General features: G+C 44.2%; 1 protein-coding gene across 4 annotated transcripts in view; it reads right to left on the reverse strand.

Annotated features, from left to right (window-relative positions):
* Nucleotides 1–1,671: 1,671 nt before the first annotated feature.
* The window catches only part of LOC123189235 (DExH-box ATP-dependent RNA helicase DExH7, chloroplastic), a 29,653-nt gene continuing 13,072 nt past the window's right edge, over nucleotides 1,672–18,252 (reverse strand). For 2 of the 4 annotated variants that reach the window (XM_044601605.1, XM_044601603.1), the window contains exons 11-35: nucleotides 16,670–16,756; nucleotides 15,854–15,954; nucleotides 15,683–15,740; nucleotides 15,435–15,500; nucleotides 15,248–15,330; nucleotides 14,953–15,136; nucleotides 14,176–14,334; nucleotides 13,989–14,090; nucleotides 13,732–13,884; nucleotides 13,557–13,661; nucleotides 12,444–12,584; nucleotides 11,978–12,067; nucleotides 11,718–11,774; nucleotides 11,507–11,590; nucleotides 6,948–7,046; nucleotides 6,706–6,843; nucleotides 6,481–6,551; nucleotides 5,842–5,911; nucleotides 4,930–5,028; nucleotides 4,526–4,738; nucleotides 3,841–3,933; nucleotides 3,387–3,509; nucleotides 2,763–2,849; nucleotides 2,410–2,509; nucleotides 1,672–1,945 (exon numbers count right to left, since the gene is read on the reverse strand). In XM_044601605.1, the coding sequence (XP_044457540.1) occupies nucleotides 2,769–2,849; nucleotides 3,387–3,509; nucleotides 3,841–3,933; nucleotides 4,526–4,738; nucleotides 4,930–5,028; nucleotides 5,842–5,911; nucleotides 6,481–6,551; nucleotides 6,706–6,843; nucleotides 6,948–7,046; nucleotides 11,507–11,590; nucleotides 11,718–11,774; nucleotides 11,978–12,067; nucleotides 12,444–12,584; nucleotides 13,557–13,661; nucleotides 13,732–13,884; nucleotides 13,989–14,090; nucleotides 14,176–14,334; nucleotides 14,953–15,136; nucleotides 15,248–15,330; nucleotides 15,435–15,500; nucleotides 15,683–15,740; nucleotides 15,854–15,954; nucleotides 16,670–16,756 (2,457 nt within the window). In that variant the 3' untranslated portion in view covers nucleotides 1,672–1,945; nucleotides 2,410–2,509; nucleotides 2,763–2,768. The remainder of the gene's footprint in view (nucleotides 1,946–2,409; nucleotides 2,510–2,762; nucleotides 2,850–3,386; nucleotides 3,510–3,840; nucleotides 3,934–4,525; nucleotides 4,739–4,929; nucleotides 5,029–5,841; nucleotides 5,912–6,480; nucleotides 6,552–6,705; nucleotides 6,844–6,947; nucleotides 7,047–11,506; nucleotides 11,591–11,717; nucleotides 11,775–11,977; nucleotides 12,068–12,443; nucleotides 12,585–13,556; nucleotides 13,662–13,731; nucleotides 13,885–13,988; nucleotides 14,091–14,175; nucleotides 14,335–14,952; nucleotides 15,137–15,247; nucleotides 15,331–15,434; nucleotides 15,501–15,682; nucleotides 15,741–15,853; nucleotides 15,955–16,669; nucleotides 16,757–18,252) is intronic. The other 2 variants (XM_044601606.1, XM_044601604.1) reach the window with 2 other exon arrangements.

Raw genomic sequence — 18,252 nt, forward strand, 5'->3', positions numbered from 1 at the left:
GCTCTTCGCGAGTCGTCGTCGTTGTCTTCGCCTTCGCCGGCGGCGGCAGCAGGAGCCTCGACGCCAGCGCGTCCGCGAAGTAGGCCGCGACACGCTGGGCAGGGTCGCCCCCGCGGAAGGACGCGTGCCGGTAGACCTCCTGCAGGGCCACGGCCGCTGCGTGCGTGTCGCCGACCTCCCCGGCGACCGCCGACGAGAGGAGCAAGCGCATCAGCGGCGACGGTCCGGAGCCACTCACATCCCCGTCCTCGTGATCAAGCTCAACCTTCACCATGCGATCTCTGGCCTGGAGGAGCATCATGACAGTGGCGCGATCACCGCCGTCAGCGGCAGCCACGTCGCCGACGCCGTCCATCACCTTGCGCTTCTTGGCCGCGGCGCCGCCACCATTGACGCCTAGACTCAACGTCAGGTTCATGTACACCCAAACGCCCAATTGATCTCTCCAGCCTCTCGATCGATCGTCTGTCTAAGAACCTCAGAAGCTAGCGCGCGAAGATTAATGGAGATGGGCGAGGCGCGAGACGTACGACGTAGCGGCCGGGAGAGGGAGGGGGGAATGGGCCACGGCGACGGGGAGGGGTATATATAAGCGACCAAAGGGAATCTAGATGTTCCGCTCCGCGTGTAGCTTAGTTTGCAAGAAATGAAATGGCCGCCAATATGCTCCTCCCGTTTTGGCTGGTTCCCGGGCGCGCTGCCCTTGGATCCCAAGGATAGGATATGCCGGTGGAGTGCTCGCCTCTCAGCCCCCTTGTTTTATGCGCAAGGATCTATCTGCCAAGTGCCAACCTATCATCTACCGGCTGCTAGTGCTACCAAGCTCCACCGCTAAGAACATCTCTCGCTGAATTAAGCATTGTTCAAACCTGGTGTTAGTTAACAATGTGTGTGTCTGACAGAGGAGAGCAGAGTGGACTAGTAGCTTGTGATGAATATACAATGGCGGTTTCAATGGTATCTCGCCATCTAGTCCACACCGCAAGATCCGCTTTTACACTGTAGTATGTATGTATGGCTAACCAAACGGAGGTGGGGCACACATACAGATGTACTATAGTACTATATGGCTTGGCTATGACAAGCCTTGATCGACGCCAATTTAATAGGGTTAGGTGGAAGAAAGATTGATGCCTAAGTTGAGGTCTATAGTTTATTTAAGCGTGTTCAAACTCGTGATTCTCTTGGAAGGTGCATGTGGGGCTAACATGGACTCGATCGAGCATCATCGTATACGTCAAGACGAGGACGGTTTGGGGCATACGTTGTGTGGACTGGACTTCTTTGGACATGGAATCAGTAAAAGTCGCAGAATCTCATTCCCTCAAGAAAATGTAAAAATTGTGGAAAGGGGGGAGGCCGGGTGGTTGCCTGGTTGGGGGCAAAGGTGAAAAAGGGGCTAGGAGTGTGAAGAAGATGCGAGGAAGAGCAGTCAGGAGTGGACCCTTACCGAAGGAGTAAAGCGACCAGACACGAGATTTGGCCAGGAAAATGGGCCGGAGAAAAGGGAGGGCATCAACGACCGTCCCTGCTGACGAAACCATGGCCCTACCATACAACCCCTGAAGCTGCCTCCTGTCGGGCTGCCCTGCTTTCTAGAAACAATATGGCTTCCTATCATTCCATCCTACTTTTTGTGTATATGAACACTACAATATTTAATTAAACAAGTTGGAAGTTGCAAGAGAGTATTTCATTTCAATGCAATTATCTTTCACCGTAGCATATAGGCATTGTGATATGAGTAAATCATACACTTTTGTTCTGTAAAGAAGTCAAGCCAATGAAATCTGGTCACTCTGAAACTTCTTCTCCGTCGTCAGTCACCAACACAGTAAAAGACCGCAGGCGAGCCCTGAGAATCAACCTTCGCTACTTGATAGCATTCATCATGTAGCATGAAGGCCCGGTACAGAAAGCTCATGTGCTCCAAAAAGGCCAGCGGCTGCAGAATATAATTATATGCATTATCACACTGCGTCAAAAAGTAAATGCTAGCTAAACATGATAGGCATGATAATTTCAAATTCCATGCTCCTTTCAGCATTACCGAAGAGTTTCCACGCACTAGTGACGCTACAAAGACGTGCACGTCACTTCTGCTAGCCAATATGACAACTAGAATGGACAAGGTGGGACACCCATAATTTCGTGTGTTCGTGAGATGAAATCATAAGATCACATGGTGAGTTGGTGACATGGAGGGCCACATAAAGGTATACGAAAATTGGCACTCATTGACTAGTTACGAGGCGTCTGTTAGACACAAATGAAGTTAACAAACTAAAATGCCCAAAATCACTAGATCCAACTTTTTTACTAGTATAAGAAATTCACTAGCATGATTTGAGCACACAGGTATCAGGACAAAGACTACTCAGTTACCAAGACAAACATGCTAGAATGTACCAGGTCATTTGCAATGTAGATCCGGGCACCTGATCTGAGGACAAGTTCTCAAGTTAATTCCGCCACAGTTCCACCATTATCTGTACAGTAATCCATTGACCTATTGGAAGTAACAGAAGTTAGTTCAGAAATCAAAACACTTAACCTCGAAACTTAATAGATGACATCCCAAGGCTTGTTTTAACATGTTTTCTATGTAAAATTTGAAAAGTCGAGGACAATGATTTCTTCCATTGAAGAAGCTCTAGTGCTCCACATTTAACATTTAAATCTGCAAGATCATACTTGCCACGCTGTTTGCTCATTCTCCAAGTAAGATCATGTACAAGAAAAAATCAATATGAAGAGATTACCACAATTCATGCTTGTTGGGCCTTTTCTTCTTCCAACAGCAAATGAATGATGGATCTGACCACTTCGTTGTCAACAAAAGTTGCCATCTGAAATCATACATTCAGACCAACTAATTAGAAAATTGCAAGATACAGCATATAGTATGAATACCATCTTCAAGCAGCCTTCTGTGCATAGCACGTTATACATTTTTGCATATACTGAAGCAGCCTTTTGTTGAAAGTAGGTTCCAAATTTTTACGAATAGTGAAGTGATACAAAGCAAATGTATGCGAAGATGGTATGAATACTATCTTCAAGCAGCCTTTTGTTTATAGCAAGTTATACATTTTGCATATAATGAAGCCATCTTTTGTACAAAGTAGGTTATACATTTTTACAAACGATTAAATGATATGAATACCATCTTCAAGCAGTCTTTTGTTCACAGCAAGTTATAGATTTTTGCATGTGGTGAAGCAGCCTTCTGTTCAAAGTAGGTTATACATCTTTTATAAATGGTAAAGTGATACTGGTATAAGCAAATGTATGCACAAATGTGCAGGAGACGCTACAACTGCATGGCATATTCACGTTATCGGTGGTTTCACCTTTATATATCAAACAAAAAGGAGACAACATACCTCCGGCTTTCTTGTCAATTCTTTCAGAACAGCATCAAGTGTAATGCGAAGTTGCTTGAATAAAACAGCAGTCTGTGCAGCAGCAGTTAACCTTAGCCATCCGTCTATAATAACGACTCCAGCCTGGAAACAAAGCCAACACAAGTTTTTGTTTCTGAGCATCAATAGGTTCATGACAGCATACCATGAAAGGCAGAGGACGAAATCTTAGTTGAAGAATCACAAATTTAGTAGTATCATGTTAGCTTAAGTGCAACCCAACAATTGTGAGTCGTACTCCAGTAACATAGTACGACAAATACAAGGGAATTAACAAACACATGGGCAAACCTACACTCATATACTACAGTTTTCCGAAAAGGTGGGGTTCAACGTATTTGCCAGATACTCAACCATTTAAAATTTTCGTGTGCTTCTGTTGTGCGTGAGCGCTGGGGCGGGGGCGGGGGCTTACCTGGTGTTGGATTACCATTGAACCACCAAACAGAAGGAGTGAGTAGGGGGAAATGACACTGGTATCACGTAGAAACACCTTACTAGTCTCAACCTGAAAATGGGGAACAGATATTTAGAGCTCGCATTTGCTGAATTGGTGTGCTGGGGCTGATACCATAATCACAGATACATTATTGTACGGAAATGCTAAAAATCCGACATCAGATTTTCAGGCATGGAAAATCGAACGTTATTCATGGCAATTTATATGGGCGCGAGGATGGCAAATTTATTTGGCAAGCACGGCAATTTCCTGGCAAAAAAATGAACTGAGGCGGATTTGCCATGCTCATCAACTAAACTTGCCGCCCTCGGCAAACATAATTTGCCATGCAAAAATGTTCGATTTGCCATTCCTAAAAATCTGACGTTCGCTGGATATTCGGGTCCTTATTATATGGCATATGGGTCACTAAAATCGAGCACTACTTCAAACAGAAATAGGAATCTAAGAAATTAATTAGTACGTGCAAATTTCTCTGAATCTGCTAGTGTCTAGAAGCCAAGGTAGTGGTACATATACTATCTGACACCAAAATCATATTATACAAAAACTAACTAAATAGACAACATCCACCTCAAGAAGAAAACAAGATGGCAGGGATTGAGAGATACTCTTCCAGTCATGCAAGTCTAAAACAAACCTTTTCAAGGAACACCAGAAATGGGTATTGCACTGACTTCAAGCTGTGATTCACAGACGATGGGTGTATTTGAACTTCTCGCCTTCCATCATACCATCGAGGACGATCCTTACCAAACAGAACATCAGATGGCTTTCTGCCACCCAAAGCTCCTGGATCAACACCCTCCAGAGTTGCTGCAACATTAGGGTATAGACCTGCACTTATGACCGACTACAAATGCCACGTAAGCATTTTATAAAAATGTTAGCATAATATTGAAAATTTAAAAAATAAATGGTAAGATATTATACTTCTGAACAAGTAACAGTACGAGATCATTTCTTAAACATGGGCATATTTATTTTAGACTGTGGTGCACATCAACAAACTGACAAAAAGGTGTACAAAAATCACATCATTACCTTGATAACTGAGGTGTAGCCAGCATATAAGTTGAACGGAAGAGATATATTGGCAAACCAACTCTCAAGATTGCTTTTTCTATTCCCATTCATTTGATTCTGGAAAACGGTAAAATATATTGGCATTAGAAGATTGATTTTTATGTCTGTCTCCACTCAAATTAGAAAAGGAGAATTCAGGCAACAATGAGTAAAAGTAAAGTGCATTGTACCATCTGCAGTACCCCAAAAGAAAGGAAGCTACTTCCTCTCTTCTCTATCTGATGTTACTAAATTTTCAAGGTCTCGAGACAGGAATTTTAAACATTACTTTTACAACTTTGTTGTCATACAACAAATTAAGAAAACTAAATGTAAAATATCTCAATTGCCACTAAAGTCACTAAACTTCATAAATTAAATTAGCAGGTTAGTACTCCTAAACCTGTAATCTGGAAAAGTAGAAGTTCAGCTATTTTGATTTAAGAAGTATTCATATAAGCAACTTGTGAAAGTGAAACTAAAGGCACCTCCTTTCTTTTGAGGGTGAGAAACTCCCAGAGATGGAAAAAAACTGGAATAGATTAATTGTGAATCCTATATTCAACTCAAATATAATGATATAGGTGTTTATGCCTATTTAAGGTAGAAGTGCACTGGAGGCAGAGTTAACTTGGACCATCATGTGACACAAACCGCCAGGATCACCCAAGTGATCCACACATGAGCTTCGTGATTTCAGTACACAGTTTGTAATCAACTAACAGGACAAAGTTATAAGACACATTATACAAATTTAGAGTAAATTATCAGGTTAATTTTTCAATCAACTAACAGGACAAAGTTATATGACACATTATCCAAATTTAGAGTAAATAATTATCAGGTTAATTTTCAGTTACTTACGAACTAATGCAATTCTTTAAGACATACCAGATTATCTTTAGGAAGATCCACAAGTCCAATGTCTGCTAACAATGAGCCATACTGTAGACGCATGTCCCTGGGGATAAAAATCAAATTAGATGGTTGTAGTTGACAGTTACTCCCTCTGTAAACTAATATAAGAGCGTTTAGATTACTAAAGTAGTGTTCTAAACGCTCTTATATTAGTTTACGGAGGGAGTACTTTACAATTTTACTACAAAATAAAATTGAAAAACTTATGTTTGTTAGCAGTAACTGCTCAGTTGACTCTACATTAAAGTATAACAAATTTGGAAGTAGGCGTGAACAAAAAACAGGTTAACAATCGCTTATACAATTAGTAGTGAACTACAGAAGATATGTTCTTGCACCAACGCGGGTATAGAGGAGAGCTGCAAGTTACCAACCAATACTTGAGCTTTGCTAGGTTCACTTAAACCCTAGCTGGTATCACTACGGTTACCATGTGATATTGAGATGGTTGGGTGGTTGCTGATGTGGTAGCGACAAAACGAGAAAATTGATTTATCTGGGCTTTTTTTTATCTCAAAAAAGGTGATAAGTAACTAGTTCCTTCTATCACAGTATTACTAACCAGAATCTCAATCTAGAACCTGAAGATTAAATAACTGTTAGGAATCCAACCTGATCATGTACATCACTGTACTGTTCAAGTAGAATGAACGGCAAAACTGATGAGCAGATCTAGCTCCATGCTGCAATTCAGAATCATCTTTTAGTGTCTGGTATGTACAGCACAAACCATGCCAATTGTAAATTCTAAGATAAAGCATGGTGCTAACTATTATGCATACATACAACTCTATCAAATGACAAAAACTGAATTCCATAACAAAAGAAAGCAGTTACCTCTTGCAGTATGCGGGACCACTTGTTGTATGCAATAACCATTAACAAATGATCTGATTGTTTGTTATCTATTATAGAAGTAGACCCATCAAGATTTTCATTCAACAATGCAGCCTTTGCTTTCTCTACATTTTGCTTCTGTGTTACAAAAAAACAGGAATGTCAGGACATAATTAAAATACATAAAATAGTTTTTTCAGAATAAAATACATGAAACATTTATCATTCTATACAAATAATACCTCATCTTTTGGAGAGATGAAAGGGGATTTATAACTCAGAAAAGCAGCAACAGAAAGAATTGGTGATAAGCAGCCAAAGATAGCCCCATAGAGCATCATCTGCAGTTCTCATAGGCACATCAGAACAGGAAGAAAAGGAGTTGGTATAAACTACAAAAATTATGTTGGACAGATAGATTAATTTTAGTGAACCCTTGGACAGATACAAAACCGATACGTGGCAAAACTCAATTAATCACAAGGTATGAAAAGGAGCACTACACATACAAATTAATGTAAATTCTTCTACGTTAGTCAACTGGTACAGAAATGGATAGAAGGGGTGCAATATGCAACAATTCAAAGATACATGAGGAACACAATAGGGTCTATCACTGAAATTTTTAATTCCATCATGCATTGAAAATAGAATATGCCTCCAGATTTTGTGAATAGGGCAGTGTAGCGATGACTAAAGACTAACTGACTAAGGGGAAATCGGTTTCCGTGGCCTGGAAGCGCAACATCAATCGATGGAAGGGGTCCGGGTCATGGACCGAGCCCCAAGCCGCAGCCACCGTGTCGTGGAACCCATCGAGCCTCAACCAGAAGTCCTCAAAATGAAATCGTCTATGCGCCGTGGGCATGGGGGAGCAGTCCAGCAGCAGGGGGGAGTGGTCCGAGATGACCGACGCAAGGCAGCGAAGGTGACATTCGCCGTGTGCATCCTCCCAGTCCGAGGTGCAGAGCACACGGTCCAGGTGCACAAGAGTGGGAGGGGACTGCTCGTTCGACCACGTGAAGCAACGCCCGTTGAGGTAGACCTCCTTAAGCGCAAGGTCATTGACGAGGCGGCGGAATCTGCCCATCATACGACGATTTAAGTTGCCGTTGTTCTTGTCCTCGTCGCGCAGGATGAGGTTGAAGTCTCCGCAAAGCATCCATGGCCCGGGACAGGCCACACGAATCTCCCGCAGCTCAAGCAAGAACGCAATTTTGTCCGCGTCGTCTTGAGGTCCATACACGACAGAGAGCCACCAAGGGGTGCCCGAGGCCGTGGCCACTCTGGCCGAGAGGGCATTCATGGTGAACAACGGGTCCGTGATACGGCCCTGCTCTTCCAAGCCAGTAAGATGCCGCCCCGCGTGCCAAGAGCTGGGAGGTATGTGTAGTCATCGAACTCTGAACCGAGGGTGTCAAGAACAACAGACGAACAAGTTGGCCATCTCTCGGGAGCTCATATCGCGCTTTGACACCGGGGCCTGACGGCTTCACCGCGCGCAGGCTTACCAGCTGGAGTGCCAAGACGACAGGCAGTATCCGCGACAAGTTGGCCATCTCTCGGGAGCTCATATCGCGCTTTGACAAGGCCCAGGAGGATCGAGCTCTCACTCAGGAGGAGGATTGGCTGCGAAAGCGCCTCAAGGTCTCGTACCTTGGCCTTGCTTCGTTGGAACGCACCATCGCCAGGCAGCGCGCCCGCATCGCCACGCTCAAGGAAGGCGACGCTAGCATGGGATTCTTCCACCGGCAATGCTCCTTTCGTCGTCAGAAGAACCGGATCTTTAGCCTGGCCGTGGATGGGCACACGGTCACCGACCAGGACGCGATGGCGCAGGCTGCTTTTGAGCACTTTGACGAGATCCTGGGCACGGCCGTCGACCGCGACCTTACGCTCAACTTGGAGGGGCTCATTGAGCCTTGCGACCTGGCGAGCCTGGACGCTCCCTTCAGCGTGGAGGAGGTATGGGACGCGATCAAGCGCCTCCCCGCTCGCAAGGCACCGGGGCCTGACGGCTTCACCGCGGAGTTTCTGCGAGCTTGCTGGACCATCGTTCGACAGGACCTTATGGATGTCTTCCAGCAGCTGTTCGAGATGCGGGGCCGTGGCTTTGGCAAGCTCAACCAAGCCCTCATGACCCTACTGCCCAAGCGCGCCGACGCCCAGCAGCTTCGTGACTATCGCCCGATCTGCTTGATTCATATCGTGGCCAAGATATTCACCAAGGTCCTGTCTCTGCGGCTTGCCCCCAGATTGGATAGCTTGGTCAGTCGCAACCAGAACGCGTTCATCACCGGCCGGAGCCTCCATGATAACTTCATCCTCGTGAGGCAATCTCTCAAAATGCTGCACCAACTCGGGGCTCCGCGGATCATGCTCAAGCTCGACCTCACGCGCGCCTTTGACTCCATATCTTGGCCATTCCTCTTTGAGGTTTTGCGCCAATATGGGTTCGGGGACAGATTTCGGGAATGGCTTGCGATCCTGTTATCGACGTCCAGCACCCGTGTCATGATGAACGGCAAGCCGGGCCCCCGATCTGGCACCGCTCAGGCCTGCGACAGGGCGACTCCATGTCCCCCCAGCTGTTTGTTCTCGCTGTGGACACGCTTGGGCGGCTGATGCACCGCGCGCTCGATGCCGGCATACTGCAGCAGTTGCTTCCCCGACGCCCGATCCCGGCGATCTCCCTCTATGCTGACGATGTGATGCTATTCTGTCATGCCACGCCAGAGGACGTTGCTGCCATCAAGGGTATCTTGACCCTGTTCGGCAAAGCGAGCGGGCTGCTGGTTAACTATGCGAAGAGCTCCGCCACCGTCCTGCACGGTGACATGCAGGAACACGAGGTGATCGCCCAATTGGGTTGCCTGGTGGTGCAGCTTCCCATCACTTACCTGGGCATCCCGTTGTCGACGCGACGGCCTTCTGCCGCCCAGTTGCAACCCCTCGTCGATACGGTGGCTGCCCGGCTTCCTACCTGGAAGGCGTGGCTCATGAACAAAGCCGGGCGTCTTGCCCTTGTCAAATCAGTCCTCAACGCAATACCAGTGCACCAGCTGCTCGCGTTCGCTCCCCCAAAGAAGACGCTCAAACAATTGGCGAAGATCCAGCGAGGCTTCTTGTGGGCTGGGCGGGCCGTGGCCAACGGTGGCCATTGCCATGTCAACTGGAGCCGTGTGTGCCGACCTGTCGCGTATGGTGGGCTGGGAGTCCGAGACCTGGAGCGCGCTGGTCTCGCGCTACGGTTGCGATGGCTGTGGTTCGCCCGCGTCGATCCGGACTGTGCTTGGCAAGGTCTCGATCTGCAGTTCTCACACGAGGAGCGCGCGCTCTTCTTCGCCTCCACTACCATGATCATTGGAAATGGCTCGACGGCGCTTTTTTGGGAAGATCGCTGGATTGGCGGGCAGTCTGTAGGTGAGATAGCTCCCCTACTCTACCAATGCATTCCCAAACGTCGACGCAAGGCCAGGACGGTGGCAGAAGGGCTGGCAGGTAACTCTTGGGCACATGATATACAAGGGGTCCTGGGTCTGCACGAGATCGGACAATACCTGCTGCTATGGTAGGCTGTGTGCCACACCATCCTGACGAACGAGCCGGATCGCCTGCTCTGGAGGTGGACCACCAATGGCATCTACTCGGCGCGCTCGTGTTATGCGGCCAGTTTTCAGGGATCCACACGGAGCCATTCTTGGAAGCTGGTATGGAAGAGCTGGGCGCCTCCACGGGTAAAAAATTTCCATTGGCTCGCCGCCCAGGATCGCTGCTGGACCGCTGAAAGGCTTGCGCGACGTGGCTTGCAGCATCACCCTCGATGCCTCCTCTGCGACCAGGCCTTGGAAACTATCCAGCAGCTGCTGCTGACATGCCCCTTTGCACGTCAGACCTGGCACCTTGTCCTTGATTGGTTGCATATTCCGGTCCAAATCCCCGATGAGGAGCACACGGTCACGGAGTGGTGGCTGAGCGCGAAAGAGCTCGCGCCGCCGGCGCATCGGAAGGCCCTCAAATCCATCGCGCTGCTTGTGCCCTGGATGCTATGGAAGCACAGGAACGCGTGTGTCTTCGACAACGCCACGCCATCCATCGAATCCCTAGTGGATAGGATCAAGGACGAGGCCCGGTGTTGGGCTAGAGCAGGAGCCCAGGGACTTCGGGTTGTTCTGCCCACAACCTGGGATGTCCACTGATTTTGTGCTTTTCTTTGTACTGCTCACCTCCTAGGAGGATTGTTCTACCTTTTCCATGAAATGAAATGCAAAGGTCCTTTGCGTTTTCTCGAAAAAAAATCGGTTTCCAAATTTGCATGGTAACCTTAAGATTACAAATAAGATCCATCCTAGTCCTTCCTCTCATCCAGTACTAACGAAATTAATGAGCGTTACAACTGACATGGTGAGATTCTCTTATGGCAACCATCATAGATGATATGCTAATTAGGAAAGGTATCCCAGCAATCTACCAAGTTACTTTGATGAAACTGTATGCATCAAATAACTAGCCCCTCCATCCAAAATACATGACATTTTAGATATGTGCAGGGTCTCTATGATGCAACCTTAGCCGCTATTTTGTATGTGAATACATTAGTACAAAATTATAGGAATTGCAAGCTTATAAAAAAATAATGACAAATCTAATGATATAATTTTGATTTGACTAACCTCAGTTATCTTATTATATACCAATAGTTAAAGTTTGACTGTACACTTTCTAGGAAGTCGTCTATTTTCGATGGATGGGGGAGTGCTACATATGATAAATGAACCAGTGAAATATATGTCAGCCGCACCTTGCCAATCAAAACATCAACAGGTAGTTTTGCTAAATGATAGCCAAGAGGTGATAACTCTTCATGTCCTTCAAAGGCTCCAACCTACTCAAAAGTCAAGACAACAAACAGACAGGATAAAGTTTGATGACGAGCTAGAAAAGAAATATGAATATTGATCTACCTATGATCAGCACACTGCAGGTTTACATGATAGAAAGCAGAATGGAACCTTAAATAACAAGTCAATTGCAGAGGAGATAGCTTCTTCTTTTGGGGGCTCTACAGCCTGCAAAATTATGATAGACAACGTAATGTGAGCACTCTGCAACACAATGTCACACAGCTGACACAAAACAGCAATCAAAACATATATAACTATAATGAAGCTCATGTTGTGACAGAAAACTTGAAAGGTATCATGGATGTGACTGACCCGCCTCCCTACCAACCCAACACAAAAAAATGGTATTTGGGGGAGGGGGGTTGTACCTTTAGTAGGAATGATTTTATGTCACCCAGATGAAGTGATTTTATTTGCAAACACAGCTCAGTCAATGGCATCCGCAGCATCTCAGGCACCTTATAAACAAAGTAGACAGAAATATCAGTGCAAAATGGTTAAATGTTCCATCTAGGATGAGTGAGATTATCTTTAGCATATGAATAGTACTAATGTAAGTGTAGCCCACTTGCGTCGAGACAATACATATCTGCATATGTTGAAATATTGGATGCAAAATCTCTTGTGCAGAATTCAGATTTCTAACTTTCTTAATTAAATGCAGATGGCATGTCAGGGCTGAGATAGCAAGTGCGGGAAAACTGGTAGGTTTTTATGAAGCATGATCAACAAACAAGGAATAGCAGAAAGGTCCTTATACTCTAGAGAATCTGACTGATGTATCTTGGACGCAAGATCTTATACAAAAATAAAGTGAGTATGACATGCAATAACCTGAAATGGCCGCATCAGTTTTTCAAAACGATGGTGAGTATAAAGGCAGAAACACAACCCAGGCCTCACACGACCAGCTCGTCCCCGTCTCTGTTTTGCATTTGCACGAGAAATCCAATCTTCTACTATGCTTGACATTTTCTGCAAAAATATACGACAGAATAGTTAGAAGTGTCATTTACTTGAGATATTATGTCTCAACTTAATCATCGTCATAAACATATTACATATGGCATCCTTATAGGATACCATTTTATTAAGATTTTATCATGTCAACGAATGCATTAAAAGGTTATTATCATGGTCGCGAGGGCAAGCACAAAAAGAACGAAGCTGCTAAGTCATTGATGTGTTCCGCACGTGCATGTTTTCTAGAACACATCCACGTGCGCTTGCTACTGTGGGTAACTAGGCATCATAGGCTACAAGTCTAAATCACAGGCTTTACACAATGTGGCCTTGTAGAAACCTACACATGATGCACATATGACCACTACACCATCAAGTATGATTTCATGAGTGCACTACTTCAAAGGTATTTCACTCAGAAATCCGTGGCCACTACTTCATATAAATAACTTAACGATCAATGTCTGCATGCCCAAAAACCATCAGAGTAACTAGTATTGAAGTGTATGTGGATTGCCTAGCCCTTTCCATCAGTTCGGACTTTTGGTTATGTTGGCTACTGCATGAAGCTTAAAATGGTATCAGAGCCTAAGGTCTTGAGTTCAAGTCCTGGCTTTCGCAATTTATCCACAAATTGCTGCTGCCCCCCTCTGTGTCCACATATAGGCCTCCTGAGCCATACCTCTGAGTCTATTCACGTGTTGACTTCCCGCGTCACACGTGAGAGGGGGTGTTGAAGTGTATGTAGATTGCCTAGCCCTTCCCATCAGTTCAGACTTTTGGTTGCGTTGGCTAGTCCATGAAGCTTACCAACTAGAATGTTGTGACGAAACCCATAGGCTAATAAAGAGAGTGCAATAGTATTTCACCCAGCAGTTATACTTGGTGAACTTGTGCTTGTGGTTTGCATAGTGTATTGATCCTTGTTGGAAAAGTTTTATTTGTTGAAAAAGCACAAATGACAGGTACAAACAAGAGAGATACCTTCTGTGGGTTATAACGATTCTCTTTGTGTTTTCCAGTATCAACTACATATACAACATCATCAATTGTAATGCTAGTCTCCGCTATGTCCGTGGCAAGAATAACCTGCAATACCTTGTCGTAAGTACTAATAAGTAACTAAGTACTTGCTAGATTTAGGGAGACAAGAGTACACCTTGCGAATGTTTTCTGGTGGAGACTGGAACACCTTCCTTTGATCAGTGGGTGAAAGCATTGAATGCAAAGGAAGGATCCAATCAGATGATGCCCCTTTGAATCTAACTGAAGCAGATAATCTATCAATCAGCATTTCGATCTCTGCAACTCCCTGTGGTACAATCAATGACAAATGGATGCTCCACATGATAAGAAATAAGAAATATATGTATTTGAAAAAACAAACATTAAGCTGACATAATGCAATAAACTTACAGGAAGAAATACTAGGACAGCGCCTAAGGGGCAGTTCTCGTCAATATAGCATATTAAGTCTTCCAGCAGATCAAAATCAATGACATCTTCGTTTAAGCGTTTCTGAGTTGACAATTGAAGATTTTCAGTGAGAACTGAAACGTAAAAAAAAAAGGTGCAAGACATATGGTTCAGAGAACAAACTCACTAGATTCAGGTTGGTCCTTTCACTGTATGACTGATAGCAATCAGAGCTATAGTGAGGATTAACATAATTTTCAGAAAGCATTGACTCGTCCCCCCATGAGGACATGACAAGGTTCTTCATTCCTCTCCGGTTATTCACTGAGCTACTAGCATGCTTCCACTGGAAAAGAAATTGAGAAGGATTTAGGCATTGATATAGCACACAATTGATGAGAAACAGTGAAGGACAAGTATCATGCATATAAACTTGCCCGCCGGCTAGCTTCGAGGATTTGAAGGCGCAGATACTTGCACAAATGCCTATCACTGTATACCATAAGATTAAGCATATGTATAACACTCTTTCCCTAAAACAATTCAAATTTCCAAGTTTCTAACAGGGAATTCTAGCTTGTGCAGGTACGAGCCTCATCATATCCTTGCATCATATTGGGCTGGCAATACATGGAAAATAAGTTGCATGCCATCCTTGATTCTTGAAAACAACTGTGATCAGACACAGAAGATCAAGAAAAAGATATCTAGTGCTCACAAAAACCTAAGATGTGTTCTGTGCTAATAATATCATATAATGGAAAACTAGATCAGTATATAATTTGAAAACAGGGGATATTTACAAGATATAGTATACAGTTTGAAAACAGGGGATATTTACAAGATATAGTAATTGAGACAGAGCAGCAGTAGTCAAAGGCTCCAACAGTAAGGTCCTAGAAAGGGGCTCCAACGGTTGACAGATTTGTATTACACTGAGAATAAAAATTAAGCAAAGGGAAACCTTTTCTCCATGCTGTGCGAAGTATGCTCCTGATGCAGGAGAATCCAAAGCAAGACAGTACTCCATTTTCTCATAAACATCTTCAAGGAAGTGAGTTGAAACTGGGTGTGTTCTTCCTTCAACACTAATCACAGGGCAATCTCCAAAATATCGTGCGAATAGGCTTGAATCAACAGTTGCAGACCTGAAGATAAAGCACAAAGATATAAATACACAGATCTCATAATAATCGGTGCAACAAAAAACTGCAAATGTGAAAAGAAATTAAAAAAATATATAAGGGAATGGACATTACATGAGAATCACTTTCAGCTTTCTTCCTGGTTGATTAGAGCGTTTTTCAACAAGACTCTTAAGAACAATCAGTAAGAAGTCGCTCTGACAGGGGCAAATTAGGATTAATCATGTGATTCATCTATCATACGAAGAAACAAGACATTTTGTAGCACATAAAGCAAGAACATACACAAGCAAGTACATACCAAAATAGTGCGTTCATGTACTTCATCTACTACAACATGAGTAACATCACTTAAGTCTTTGTTTCCCTGAAATATGTGAAGTTTGTAAGAAAGGATCCTTAGCAGCTATTAAGAAATGACAAAGGCAGAAGAACAAATATTAAGAAAAAACAGTATTATTTTTTAGTAGCCGAAAGCCTGAAACTTTGGCACACAATCAAAACACTTCATGAAGACACAACAATGATAGATATGAGGGCAGTACTTACAGATAACTTTCTCAGAAGGATACCAGTTGTACAGAACAGAAGCTTTGTTCTCTCATTCCTAAAGCAGTAGCAAGAATCAAAATTATTACAAACATATCTACAACGCATCGCTGAGACTTGTAATAACTCCGAATGAATATCATATGCATATGAGAAAGAAAGAACAAGCACCGAGCACTGTCGAGACGAACTTGATATCCAACCAAGGAATCTTTAGAGCCAGGTGAAGATTCACACCTTTCATCAGACACTCTTTCTGCTACCGAAATGGCCTATAAATAAGTAGACTAATCCAAGTTATATTTAACAATGTATGTATGTTCAATCAAAAAGAAGATACGGATTGATGTCAAAAAGAAAAAGATATGGATGATCATCTCCAGCGACTGTAAGATCAGTGCTTTAAATATAACAGACAGAAATAGGCAGTTACCGTCCCAAATGATCTCATAATAATGCAGCATTTTATGATGTACGGTCACTATATGGTTGAACCCTGATTTTTTGGGGGAGGAATTCAAAAAAAATCAAATCTAAAGCTAAGAATGTTGCAACATAATCTTATATTATATTGTATTTTATTTGGGTTGCTCAAATTAATACCAAGACGTTTGGATTTAATTTAGCATATGACAGGAGGAAAATAGTTTCCATAATACCCTGAGTCGATTCAATAGTTCATAGGCATTTGGTTTTTATCTGAAGTTCGTCTTGTCTATCTTGCTTACAGGTTTTTCCAAGCCATTTGTTTTTTCTTCTGCTGTCCCAAAATTCTTGTCTTCAATTTGTCTGGATCCATATCTAGACAAATACTCCCTCCGTCTCAAAATAAGTGTCTCAACTTTAGTACAACTTATAAAGTTGAGACACTTATTTTGGGACGGAGGGAGTATAAGACAAGAATTTTGGGACCGAGGTAATATTATAGAACAATGATGTTGCATTGAAAAGGAAAGATGAAATATAAGTTCTAAACCGTGATTATACCGCTATCCTCCTAGGTTGTGTGCAAACAATGTTGCAATTACCACCAAGCTCAGACTCAATCATATCATCCAAAATAAACTGTGGCACCTGCAAGTGGATGACAAATAACCATGAGAAATTCCACGCTTCTGGAAGGATTAGAATTAACAGCCCAAGCTGGTACTTGTGCTGCATCGTCTTCAGTACCAAATATATTTCCAAGTGCTCTAGAAAAAACATGTTAGAAATATAACAATCGTCAGGCCCAGGCGCAGGGGTGTGCGACCTGTGCGGCCGCACAAGGCCTCCAGGTGGCAGGGGCACCAATTTAGGTGCACATCAGTAACTTTTCTTTGAGCAGAAGTGCACATCAGTAACTAGGCCTGCATGTTAGTTAATGACAGATGCAGCCAGCAGGCCGAAAGGCCCGGATAGCGCTGCATGCCTGGAGAATACCGATTGTTCGCACACACAAAAAAAAAGGCCTGGAAAATACCAATCGTTCGCACACACAAAAGAAGGCATGAGCGCAGGAGCAGTAATCCCAATCTACAGTCTAACCCTAACGGCGCAGCAGACGGACGGCAGCTGCGGGCCGAGGACGCAGCAGAGGACCAGCAGCCGCCAGCATAGGCAGGGCCCTCAACACAGCAAGGGACAGCAGCAACAATAGCAGGTGAGTGGGCAGGCACACGGCCGTATTCTGGCAAAGTGCTAAATCGACTTAATCAAATCAATTCGACTTAATCAAATCAATCTCTAAATCAACTAATACAGAGCACTTCAATGTACAGGACAGGTGCTAGCTCGCTCGTTGCCACATTCATTTCACAATCCTCATAGTACTAATCAAGGGTGTGTCATCTTTGTCCAACGTGCACATCTGATCGATCTCGCTGTGATGGCATCACGCCTCTCCATCAGTCCCTCACGCCTCGTCCAGGACATTTCGACAAGGCCAAATTTGACATCTGTGAGTTCCGCAGTCTTAGTTCTACAAATAATATCCTGCTGACTGTTTGATGTGTATACCTTCAAATTTGTAATTTTCATCATTTATATACTTGTATATTAATATCCAAGTTGTGTCCTCTAGAGAATATGAATCTAGTTAGGAGACATGAGAAGAAAATTAAAATTAGAGGACTTAATTCAATATCATAAAGGAGTTGTAGATAAGTTGATTATAGTTTGATCATTCTAGGGAAATAGGCCTCATTTTAGAATTTGGCACAGGACCCCTAATTTCGCCGGCCTGGTCCTTGCAATTGTATTGGACAGACAGGACAGCCATATACTCCCTCCGTCCCGAAATAAGTGACTCAAGTTTGTACTAAAGTTAGTACAAACTTGAGTCACTTATTTTGGGACCGAGGGAGTATATCACAAGATTACTCTGTTCACATATTGAATGGTGATCGTCGAGAGACCGGATGGCTCCGCTCCTAGCGCCCCTCCCGCTCCCCTAGCTCCCCTCTCCACCAGCCCAGCCGCCGTCGACTCCACGCCGGTAGCCCTCCTCCCTCGCTCTGCCATGCCCCCCACCTCACCCACCCGCTCCCTCTCCGGTGAGCGCGTCTCCTCCGGCGACAGCCGCTGGTCTG

Source organism: Triticum aestivum, chromosome 2A (assembly GCF_018294505.1).
Source record: "Triticum aestivum cultivar Chinese Spring chromosome 2A, IWGSC CS RefSeq v2.1, whole genome shotgun sequence".
Classification (NCBI taxonomy): Eukaryota; Viridiplantae; Streptophyta; class Magnoliopsida; order Poales; family Poaceae; genus Triticum; species Triticum aestivum.